Source organism: Haliotis rubra, unplaced genomic scaffold (genome assembly GCF_003918875.1).
Source record: "Haliotis rubra isolate DU_JTF1 unplaced genomic scaffold, ASM391887v1 Scf126, whole genome shotgun sequence".
Classification (NCBI taxonomy): Eukaryota; Metazoa; Mollusca; class Gastropoda; order Lepetellida; family Haliotidae; genus Haliotis; species Haliotis rubra.
This window is the reverse complement of record NW_025765181.1, coordinates 1,794,092-1,806,716: the sequence shown is the minus strand read 5'-3', so window position 1 is coordinate 1,806,716 and position 12,625 is coordinate 1,794,092. Positions and strand designations below refer to the sequence as shown.

At 42.2% G+C, this 12,625-nt stretch overlaps 1 protein-coding gene across 1 annotated transcript in view; it reads right to left on the bottom strand.

Moving 5' to 3' along the window:
- LOC124266487 overlaps positions 1-12,625 on the bottom strand; it is a 37,817-nt gene that overhangs the window by 22,204 nt on the left and 2,988 nt on the right. Inside the window, exons 2-12 of the mRNA XM_046701285.1 lie at positions 9,361-9,471; positions 8,076-8,253; positions 7,536-7,680; positions 6,102-6,232; positions 5,465-5,522; positions 4,751-4,871; positions 3,772-4,095; positions 2,903-3,031; positions 2,399-2,501; positions 1,282-1,360; positions 416-485 (exon numbers count right to left, since the gene is read on the bottom strand). Coding sequence (XP_046557241.1) covers positions 416-485; positions 1,282-1,360; positions 2,399-2,501; positions 2,903-3,031; positions 3,772-4,095; positions 4,751-4,871; positions 5,465-5,522; positions 6,102-6,232; positions 7,536-7,680; positions 8,076-8,253; positions 9,361-9,460 — 1,438 coding nt within the window. The 5' untranslated portion in view covers positions 9,461-9,471. The remainder of the gene's footprint in view (positions 1-415; positions 486-1,281; positions 1,361-2,398; positions 2,502-2,902; positions 3,032-3,771; positions 4,096-4,750; positions 4,872-5,464; positions 5,523-6,101; positions 6,233-7,535; positions 7,681-8,075; positions 8,254-9,360; positions 9,472-12,625) is intronic.

The following is a 12,625-nucleotide window of genomic DNA, read 5'->3' as shown; positions in this document are numbered from 1 at the left end:
AAAGTTCAAACCATATAGTAGAATACAATCCTAATGTAAGGTCCAAAATTGAAAAGGATATGTGCCGTATAGGGACCCAGGTGCTCTCACACCCGTCCTCAAGGGCGAAGAAGGAGAGAGTGACAAAACATGGCCGGTCAGGTGACCCAAAAGGGCCAAAGGGGCAAGGGAGGTAACTTTCGTGGGTGAGTAGTGATTTTATCGTCCACATTTTAGAAGGGAACTTCAAGGGATTTCAAGTGTTCCACTATTATTCAGCAAGGAAAAGGAGACAAGCATTTAGCATGAGTCAGGATAAGGAAAAATTACATAAATCATCTATTGGTTTCCTTTCCCATCGTATGTTCCAGAAATCACACAGGGTCATTGAACAATTCCATCAACAACTGTGTTTTCCTTTACCCGAACAACTTACCTGGCAGCACCACCTGGTTGAACTGATCACACAAGGTTCCTGGGTCTTCTATGTCTCCTTCATCTAGAATCTAAACAACATAGAATCCTGGGATAATAAGCTGGAAATAAATTCAGGGGATTCCTTCATCCAGGATCTTCAGGACACAGACATGGATAACATGGAATACACAATGCATTTGATTTTGTAGCATTTGATTGGCTCACCAAGAAACTTTCTGTGTTATCATTCACATACATCCCATTTCAACCCGCGACAAAAACTGGCCATACCCACTGACAGACTACTCTTAACTGATGGGCAGTTTATGGAATTGGCAGGGCATGTTTTGTATTATAGCACTGAACAATGTCACTTATTTATTATGTATGATGTCATCAGTATGTTTTGTTAATCATTAAAGGCAGTCTGTGAATATATCGGCTGCATTTTCTTTTCATAAAACTTCAATACCTTTTGTGCTTACGAAGTGACTGTAAATAAACAAAAGTCAGCCACAGAGATTTACGTAACATTTTTCATATTTATACTTCCAAAAAATATGTCAATTTTTAATAAACAATACAGTAAAGAGACTTCACAAAGGAAATAAAATCACAAAATTTCCACTAATTATCTGCTCATGAAGCGGAGAGTGAGGAAGCTGTGCTGACTTGGACGTGACTCAGCTGATGGGGCGGTGGGGTAGCCTAGTGGTTAAAGCTTTCGCTCGTCACGCTGAAGACCCGGGTTTGATTCCCCACATAAGTACAATGTGTGGAGCTCATTTCTGGTGTCCCCTGCTGTGATATTGCTGGAATATTGCTGTGATATTGCTGGAATATTGCTAAAAGCGGCGTAAAACCCGACTCAGTGAACTGACTTACCTTGGAGAGTTGTTGAGACAACTGTGACTCCAGTCTCTCACCGGGTGTTGGGGAGTTCCCGACCCGCTGCTGTTGTAGGCTGAGGTAAAACAACACCATTTTAGGAACAACACTTTGTCCAATAATATACCCTTTAAACTACAGATTGTCTATGGTAAAGTTTCTCTGTAGAATTCATAGTTCATTTTGAACTGGCTTACCTAAAATGACAATGAGTAACATATAGAAAAATACACCTAATACTCATACATAGCTGCCAATTATCTGTCACCAAACAGAGGCTGAGTGTTGCAATACCCACCACTCATGACAGATTACCTTCAGTCATATGAAAAGGGGCGGTGGGGTAGCCTAGTGGTTAAAGCGTTGGCTCGTCACGCCGAAGACCCGGGTTCGAATCCCCACATGGGTTCAATGTGTGAAGCCCATTTCTGGTGTCCCCCACCGTGATGTTGCTGGAATATTGCTAAAAGCGGCGTAAAACCAAACTCAGTCAGTCAGTCAGTCATATGAAAGAATCACTTGTCTAACATCTACTAACAGTCTCACAGTGTTTCACTTCATACACATGTTGACCCGTGAAGATCCGGGTTAGAATTGGTCTTCAGTAACCCATGCATGTTGTAAGAGCTGACTAACGAGATCGATTGGTCAGGCTCGCTGACTTGGTTGACACATGTTATCATATCCCAATTACGTAGATTTATGATCACTGGATTGTCTGGTCCAAACCTTTATTATTTACAGACAGCTGCCATATAGCTGGAATATTGATGAGCGCAGCGTACAAAAGCAAACCAAACCAAATGCTACACGTGTCAGTCTGTATTGACTCAACTCTTGATAATGATATACATGTAATGTAAATTAGCCAGAAATGATGAACTACCAGAACCCTTTATATACTGACTTTAAAAAGACAGGGACCATAGCTATTTTGTTGTGAACACTGAGCACACAATGTTCACAATCCCAAACCTTTTTATACAGTATATAATATGCTACACAAACAAACATGATGCAAGGTTACAGCATAGGTCACGTATTACTTTGTGAACTCTTTGCATCCATAAATGAAAACTAATTGAATCCTCAGTCTGAGGCATGGTATATGTACCTGGTACTTGGCGCCATTATCTGTGCTAGTTCCTGGCTGGTTTTAGGAATGGCTGCTTTCACTGCCTCTGCCTTTATTTCCTGCAGGATTGGCTTCTGGGGGCCTGTGGGATTCAGGAAATCAATAAATCCTTTGATATTTTTTAAGTACATGCCTTCTACAGATGTGAACATAAATTTCACCAAGCCGTTCCACTATACAAGTTTATAGCACAAAAAACTAATTAACAACAGCTAACATAACAAGAAAATGCTCAGTAAATCTGACTTCCTGTACAATGGGAAAATAACTTTCCTTTACAACCAAGCAACCAAATTTTCCAAAATGAGTAAAAACAAACTTATATTTACACAAACTGAGATTTGTTGGTTGGTCAGTCTCCTGGGAGAGTGTAATTGTGACCTTGATGGTTGTCATCTTTGCTTTCTGTCACTGGTGGTCAGGTCATGATGATTTACAGGTCACTGTGACCCAGCTGGGTTACTGAAGCCCTAGGGTACTCACCATGGCCCTCTGTCATGCTGGGTGTCCAGTTCTCGTCTCCTGTAGCTGCTCTAATGACTGCCACCTTCTGGGCAAACACATCCGGCTGATGCTTGTACACCTGCTTCCCGATGTCGTAGTCAGAAGCACCTATGAACAAAATGGAAGTTATAGAGTGGTCACATGCAGAGATCAGCTATTATCAGCATAGTGTTATTGTGGATTTTGTGAGAAATATCTTGAAATGAAAGCTACAAAAATACTTCTCCAGCCCATCCCTTCACCCAGACCCAAGTATTATCCTCTTTCCCAACTCAGATCCTTCCTCAACACCACCCTGACCTCCACTTTGAACCTCGTCAACCCGTTCAGTGACCTCCTCTTTCACCCTCACCCCACATAGTGACCTCTATATTCTACATCCTGCTCAGCGACCTCCATCTTGAACCTCCTGGTCCTCACCCCATTCATTCAGTGACCTTCACCCTGACCCCAGGTCCCTCACCCCATTCAGTGACCTTCACCCTAATCCCAGGTCTCTCACCCCATTCAGTGACCTTCACCCTAACCCCAGGTCCCTCACCCCATTCAGTTACCTTCACCCTGACCCTCACCCCACTCAGTGACCTCTACCCTAAAACTGTTATCAGTCATGCCACTCAGTGACCTCCACCTTGGCCCTCACCCCACTAAGTGACCTCTATGTTCTACATCCTGCTTTGACCTCCATTTTGAACCTCCTGGCCCTCACCCAATTCATTCAGTGACTACACTCTGACCCTCACCCAACTCAGTAACCTCTACTCTGAACCCGTTGTCACCCCACTCAGTGACCTTCACCTTGACCCTGACCCCACTTAGTGACCTCCATCTTGAGCCAATGTCCTCACCCCACTCTGTCACTTCCTCCGTTTCCACTGTTGCTCCTTCCATATCCTGCTGCACCATCTTCAGATCCTTCTCCATCTCGGACGTGACAGTCTTCTTCCTCTCGTCCTCCTTCTTCTGCGTGATGATGTCCGCAGATGCCATCTTGGTCTTAAAGATGGTGTTGAGGTTGAAGCCAGGGATAGTCACTGCTGGAGACTGGGGAGACGTTGGGTCTGTTAAGGCCTCGGACGGCTCACACACACTTCTGCCAGAACTATCTCCTGACACAGCCTGCTCATCATGACTTGACTGTGAGGCAGGACTAGATTCATAGCTCGGCAGATCTGAATGAAAATGAAAGTAGAGCAATTATTAGAAGCATCTCTACACCTATTGGTCTAATTGGGTTTTAAAATGAACCATTCTAAGATGTGAACCTGTTTATACTACTTCCCTATTTAGTGGTTGGCAAACTATGAAAAATAATTATTGTCCAAAATATGAACATTTCCCATTTTCTTTAAATCAGAGATGTTCTAATATCGCAGTCATTTCAATAATGCCAAACAAAGTCACAAGAACCTGCAACTCTATTAACCTGAAATATTGGACAGGACATTTACTTCTGATTCGGGCTGAATGTTGGCCTCTGAGGAAACACTACATGCACATAACAGTATCACATTACATTCACAAGTACAAACCACTTCCCCTACGAACATTCCTGTAATGGATGAGTAGTGAGTGAGTGGAACAGCATCACAGTCAGTTTGAGGTGAGAGGAAAGCCCAAAGCTATGGGGGTCTCACATAGTTTACCACTTTTGTGAAACCCATGGTGCTGACAAAGCTGCATAAAAATTCTGGACAAAACAGGCTTCACACCCACATCCATAGTGTTCTGAGTTCCTGTTAGAGGCAATGCTCTTCACAAGTCATCATCCTGTTTTTCATAAATCAAAGGTGTTCTACCTGATCGAAGACATCACTAGCTAATTACCTTCAACCTCGTCCCGATGTCTGTCCTCGGAACTATCTTGCTGTATCTCCTCCGCGGGACATTGGGGGAACACTTGCACCACGGCATGGGCGTACTCAGCAACATCGTCAAGGTTACATGGCTACAAGACACATTTCAGTGGGTCGGTGAGTGAGTGAGTTGAGTTTTACCACAGATTTATCTTCTTACAATATGACTGACTGACTGACTGAGTTTGGTTTTACGCTGCTTTTAGCAAAATATTCCAGCAACATCACAGCGGGGGACACCAGAAATGGGCTTCACACATTGTACCCATGTGGGGATTCGAACCCGGTTCTTCGGCTGACCAGCTAACGCTTTAACCACTAGGCTACCCCACCGCCCCAATATGAAACAGTTAATGTTGGTTGTTGGTTGGTTTGCTGTTAACACCACTTTCACTAATATTCCAGCCATTTGTAAATAATCGAATCTGGACGAGACAATCCAGTGATCAAAATCATGAGCATCGACCTACGTAATTGGGATACAATGACTGTTAGTTGCATCTTGTGACAAGTATGGGTTGCTGAAGACCAAATCTAACCCGGACCTTCACAGGTGGAAATAGTTAAGGACTACCCTTTACATGACTACAGTAAATCTGTCATAGCATCTGTACCATCATACTTCATGAAGTGCATGAAACATCACTCTAATAGACAATAAGCTACACAAGAAGGTTCTACTCACCATCCCCACTTCCTCGTCCAGCATCAGGTGGGCCAGGGAGCGGCCATCTCCTCCCTCACTGAAACAGTAACACAGACAGTATAGCATCCATGCACCAGCCATATGCTCTCACACCTTGTTTCATAATCATGATAATCACCTCATTTACAGATAGTGTTTTACACAGTAGCCATTGGATATTTTCCTTTCAACATATTTCCTTCCCAGATGAAATTACCCACCTGACTCAGTCAGAAAAAGAAATCATATTCGTCTCCAAAATAATATCATTCCAGATCAGTTATTATTGGCAGGTCCATATAGCATGTAAACAAACATCAAATCCATGGGGACTTATGACAAGACTATAGTGAGTGGGTGAGTTTAGTTATACGTTGCTTTTAGCAATATTCCAGCAATATCACGGCGGGGTACACCAGAAACGGGCTTCACATATTGTGCCCATGTGGGGAATCGAACCCGAGTCTAATCGAGTCTTCCGCGTGACAAGCAAACACCTTAACCACCAGGTTAAGCCACCGCCCGACAAGATTACAGGTCACCTATAAATCTTATCTGATCATAAGAAGGCTAAATTTGAATGTGGTGGTTGCACTGGTTGATGATAATGCTCTGTGGTTGTAGGGAGACAGCTTACCCTGTGTATAGGGCTATCTTGTGGCACATGAAAGAAGCTCCATAAGACACAATGGACACCTGGAGAGTCTCTTCGCCCTCAACCAGCTTCTGGAAACATTTCACGCCACGAGTTGTCCAAGTCTTTGCAATCTATCCAAAACCAACCATACATAACCATTTGGTGATCAAAGTCAACAAACAAAATGTTGCGCATACTACAGCGAACAGAGCAACACAACAGTTGACTAAGAATGAACTGACCTTGACTGCACATCAAGTGATCTCGACAGGCAATTTGGGAAGAAATTGGCCTATATGTTACAGTCAGATTGTAAAATCAGTCATTTCGTGAAATGATGAAAAATTTCAGTCATTTCGTGAAATAACTAAGAGGGTCAGCCATTCAACTATCCCTACTGCTTGTTCTCTTTCTTCCTGTGTTAACCTTGGCATTCTCTCTGTGTCACTTTATGTGCAGTGATATTGCAGTGTTGGACAGGTCATTTATACTGATTTTACGCACGATCTTTCCCATGTATCCGACTAAGAAATGTGTTTCGTGTTTCTGAGAGTCGGGGCCACAAAATGCGTTTTGGCGATTTGTTTCGTGCATCACGAACATTGGCAATCATTATCAAGCACATTTACATCAAATTTGATGGAAACGTCCAAACTTAGTCAGTCAAACGGAACATGTCAATGTATGAAAGATAGGTATAAGCTAAATCTGTTTTCCAATGTTAACAAGTAACAGGGCTCCAGATAATTATTTTGACTCAGATGTATTTCACTCCTCAAAATCAAAATTGAGGAGTAAAGTACCAAATGGAAATAAAAGAAGGAGTATTTCACATGTTGCATGGTTTCATAATTCCTTGCTAATTCAAACAGTTTTCCTTTCAAAAAACTCGACGAGCTTCTTTTGGTTAGTCATTCTTACTGCAGACGACAGGAAATAAATGAGTCGTGTTGAGCCATTGTGCATTAAATGTTTTCCTACGCTGGTTTAAGGCCATCATGTAATCTACAGTAGCCCTAAAATCGTATTATTACTGATGCGGACAGGAAACATTGTGATAGTAATACTAACGGAGATTAAACGGAAAAACTCGACAACCTTCGCTTCAATACAGACAACCAACACTATTCGAGATCTTAAGATCGGATGTGTAGGATTGAAACAATATTTTGACAGGTTTTGTTCACAAAATCCGACTCATATTCTGAGAAAGTTATGTGTATGTTTCCCGCGCATTGATTTGACTTTTTATGCATATATCTGAGTTATCATGCATAATTTACGAATACGCATCTTATCTGGAGCCCTGAGTAATCAATCTATTTTGGTGGGAGACTTTTAACATGATTAAATAGCTTATCCTTTAAAATCTACTGGTCTCAATATTTTCACAAATTTATTTTGCTTTATCAATTGGAGTCACAGTCAACTTACAGGTCTGATTCCAGCGAGACCACACTTCCATGTCTGGTGATCAACAGCAAAAAAGAACGCCGGAACAGCTACACATATCTGATCCAATGACACAATCTCTGTGGTGCCATAGTCCAGGTAGAACACGTCCACAGACCCCTTCTCACTGGAACATAGACGTAAACCACTTGCATGATGCCAGTCTGAGACTTTAGCAGCTAGCCATGGTAATGCATGTATTCAGCTCACAAGTGCCCATATCATAACACTAAACTCTATTGAAACTGATGCTGAGAGACACATCTAGACCTAAGATTTTGGGACAGGCCGTGATGTTACCCTTGACCAAAATAGCTGATTTGATGGTTTCATCAAGAACTTCTTCCTCAACAGGCACTGATGGTCATTTTAAAATAATGATACCCCCACAGTTATATACCAATATGGAGTAAGTGTAATTGATGATAATCCTATGGTAGCACATTTTTTACAGAATATCAAAATTATCTAAACCATTCCCGTCACTGTAACGATACCGTGTACAATTAGTCCACTACTTACATGTTGTGTCTGGCTATCTGGGCTCTCCTCCACGGTCTGTCGCTGCCGAGGCTGGACTTGGCCACAACATAGCAGCCATCCTCCATCCAGCAGGCATCATCGGGGTCCACCGTCCCCACCCCCTCACAGAATTCCTGCACCTCCTCCTCCAGCTGACTCAAGCCCTCAAACAGTTCCTCTGTAAACACAATGTAACCATGGCAACAGTAAATAACAGCCCCTCACAGAACTCCTCCTCCAGCTGACTCAAGCCCTCAAACAGTTCCTCTGTAAACACAATGTAACCATGGCAACAGTAGATAACAGCCCCTCACAGAACTCCTCCACCTCCTCCTCCAGCTGACTCAAGCCCTCAATCAGTTCCTCTGTAAGCACAATGTAACCATGGCAACAGTAAATAACACCAGCCCCTCACAGAACTCCTGCACCACCTCCTCCTCCAGCTGACTCAAGCCCCCAATCAGTTCCTCTGTAAGCACAATGTAACCATGGCAACAGTAAATAACAGCCCCTCACAGAACTCCTGCACCTCCTCCTCCAGCTGACTCAAGCCCCCAATCAGTTCCTCTGTAAGCACAATGTAACCATGGCAACAGTAAATAACACCAGCCCCTCACAGAACTCCTGCACCACCTCCTCCTCCAGCTGACTCAAGCCCCCAATCAGTTCCTCTGTAAGCACAATGTAACCAGGGCAACAGTAAATAACACCAGCCCCTCACAGAACTCCTGCACCACCTCCTCCTCCAGCTGACTCAAGCCCCAATCAGTTCCTCTGTAAGCACAATGTAACCATGGCAACAGTAAATAACAGCCCCTCACAGAACTCCTGCACCTCCTCCAGCTGACTCAAGCCCTCAAACAGCTCCTCTGTAAACACAATGTAACCATGGCAACAGTAAATAACAGCCCCTCACAGAACTCCTGCACCTCCTCCTCCAGCTGACTCAAGCCCTCAAACAGCTCCTCTGTAAGCACAATGTAACCATGGCAACAGTAAATAACAGCCCCTCTCACAGAACTCCTGCACCTCCTCCTCCAGCTGACTCAAGCCCTCAAACAGCTCCTCTGTAAACACAATGTAACCATGGCAACAGTAAATAACAGCCCCTCACAGAACTCCTGCACCTCCTCCTCTAGCTGACTCAAGCCCTCAAACAGCCCCTCTGTAAACACAGTGTAACCCTGTAAAAACAACCCCCTCACAGAACATTAATGCACACCTGTTTCACGGACCTACGGATGAAAGTCACCTGACATGATCTCAGGGAGAATGCATGACTTACTTGTCCCAATCTGGATCCAGAAGTTGGATGGGTCGATGACGTGAGTCACATGACCCAACAGCAGATTGTTGTTTTCTTTTGGTATTGTGTCTTCTTCCATTTCTAGAAGAACTGAAACAGAATGACCCATATAATCATGATGATCTACCATTGTTCACCAAACATGTATTCCAGGACAGCATCTAAGCTTCTAAATACAAGACTACATGGGTACAATGTGTGGAGCCCATTTCTGGTGTCCCCTGTCATGATATGGCTGGAATATTGCTAAAAGCGGTGTAAAACCATACTCACTCACTCACTCACTCTTGCTATATCTTGGATATCTTGCTTTCACGTCACAGTTTATTGTCACAATGATTCATGTGTTGCAATACATGCAACAATATATTGCATGCATTTGTAATGATACACAGGTGCCAGAAAAATGATGAAGAGAATAGTTCTTTGGGGCTTTTATTTGAGTAGATTTAGCAAGACTCAAGTACAGGAGACAAAGTATCGGACAACCATTCATTGTGAGATATAAACACTAACATCTATTAATGCCTCTGTCGGTATCTGCTTTAAGTTTGCACAGTCCCTTGAAGGTCATGCCTTGTCAGCTATACCCGGACTTAACCAAGGTCAAGTGTCCGAATTTCTTAGAGAAAACACTATACTTTTCTAAGCATAGTTCATTGTGAAATATTTCCAGTAGTGCACGAACTATTTGACCATGGTCAGTAACCAGTGTAGCAATATTTACAACACAAACACTGTCCTGATACATCAGGTAGCTAGTATAGAATTGACTTGATCATGTAACGGGGACAGAGTAACTAGGCTTGGTCAGCATGATATATCCTCTCAGTGCCCACTGTCCACACATCAGGTATAGCCCGAGACTGTGTCCATGGTGTATTTATCACCCATAACGCTGGAAAACACAAGACAGTGGTGGTCCTATTGTTAGATTACTGCACTTACACAGTGATAGGCATACATGAGTGTGTGTGCCTGCTTATACCAGTGGGAACTAAGGCAGGTGTAACATGCTTCATATCTTTACATCCAGCAGATGGATCAACAGGAACAAGATGGTTTTAATCACACAGTTTTCTTTATCAGAACAGCTGGTACTTTATCACTTAACACACAAGCTGCAAGCAACCAGATGTCTGGGAGGGCAGTCACCTCAGATCTTTCTAGTTAAATCCATTCCTTCCCTACACACATAGTTATCAGTCAGAGGCGTAACGTGAACGCTAGACGACCTGTCGGTTATTATTAACTTAACACACCTATTCTAGTGATTTATCAATTTGACATCCATATGGTGACTGTTACATAGGACAGGCCAAAATGATTGATGACTGAATATATTGTTGATGGGAAGAATAGCAATGATTATCGATATGAAAATTGGCGTTGATAATATTATTCTTAAACAATTAGGTGAAATATAGTTATATTTACACACATAATAGACAACTTTATGTCTATATATATTCAAAGGCTGCCTGTGAAGTATCTTCATGGCACTGTTTTTGTTGGTAATCCGTGAGTGAGTTAGTGAGTTGGGTTTTACGCCACTTTTAGCAATATTCCAGAAATATGTAATTTTCAAGTAAAATTGATATTTTATACTTATCCTGACTCATGATCTTTTGCTTATCTCCCTTTCCCTTTCGAATGGTTGTGGAACACTTGAATCCCTTGAAGTTCCAGAAGCGGACGTAAAAATACACTCACCCACAAATTACCTCCCTTTTCACGTGTAAACAGTCATGTGACCAGCCTTACTTACCGGACGAGGGACCGCTTTAACTACTAACCCCACCGCGCCGGTAATCCATGAATAAATGTATTCCCACTCACCAGTTCTGTAAAGTATCCTGAGTTCTTTTTGACTATTTACTTCTCTGATATTTATCAATAATTGATCGATATTTAGTTAACGATTAGTGATTTCTTTAAGTGATAACGATCGCCAGCCCTACATGGCCCTGTTCTAATTCTTAATGGAAAGAGACCTGTATGGACTGGCTATGGAATTAAACAAAACCACTAAGTCACAATCTAATATTGGTTTTAATCTACCTTTGATTACATTTACATTTAAATTACAATGTCTTAAATTCCTAACTTTCTATTTCACTAAGCTTACGTTACAAAATCTAACATCCAAATGGGTAAAACTAGCTAACAATCTCTAGGGGTGAAACGGTACACTCTTACCACGGTACGGTACATATTGCGGTACAAGGCCTTTGGTTCGGTCTGTTTCGGTTCGTTATATGAGATATGATCATAATGCAGAAAAATGACAACAAAAGCCAAACCACAGGGGCTTGTGTTGCTGAAAATAATACATGAGTGAACGAGTGTTGGACTTTGGACGTATCATTTTCAGCATTACAAGCACCTGTGAGCCAAAGCTTACATTGTTTAATAACATGGGAAAATATATATATATAACCATAATCTTTCTTATTTTGAATTAATAAAACTTTTTACGATTGGATAGAAATGATGGTACAAAAACGGAAAATACCGATTTTTGGGATTGCATTACGGCATACCAACCAAAGGCAAAATACTGCGGTTCTACTAATACCACGGTATACGGTTTCACCCCTAACAATCTCTAGGAGTGCTGCCTACTCAACGTATCAAATTGAACTGACTATATTTTCACTTCGAACCCCGCACGTGGCGAAACACATGCTCGAGAACCTTTCCACAAAGTAAATTGTGGTTAGGTATGTTTTCGCGAAAAGTTCTCATGTTCACCAACTAAAACCTTAGAACAAGTCCGGAAACAGTACAATGAATAAACAATACATTTGTGTGGACAATCCTTTTGTTCATGGACCTTTTCCTAAGGAGAATGCAATTTCCGTGTCTGAACCATGTGAACTCCAGCAGTAATGTTTGTTTGTTGTTCTTTGTTTAACACTACACTCAGCAGTATTCCAGCTATATATAATCGAGTCTGGACCAGGCATTCCAGTGATCAACAGCATGGACATTGATCTATGCAACAGGGACGTGTCAACCAAGTCAGTGAGTTCCCTCAATCCCGTTAGTGGCCTCTTAGGACAAGCATGGGAAGCTGAATTCTAACACGGATTATCACAGGTTTCCAGCATAACGATGAGATGCAAGCATTTGTATCAAATCCAGTATATGTTTGTTTGTTGTTTAAAGCTGTACTCAGCAATATTCCAGCTATATTGCTGTGGTCTGTAGAATAAATTCAATAATTGAATCTGGACCAGAC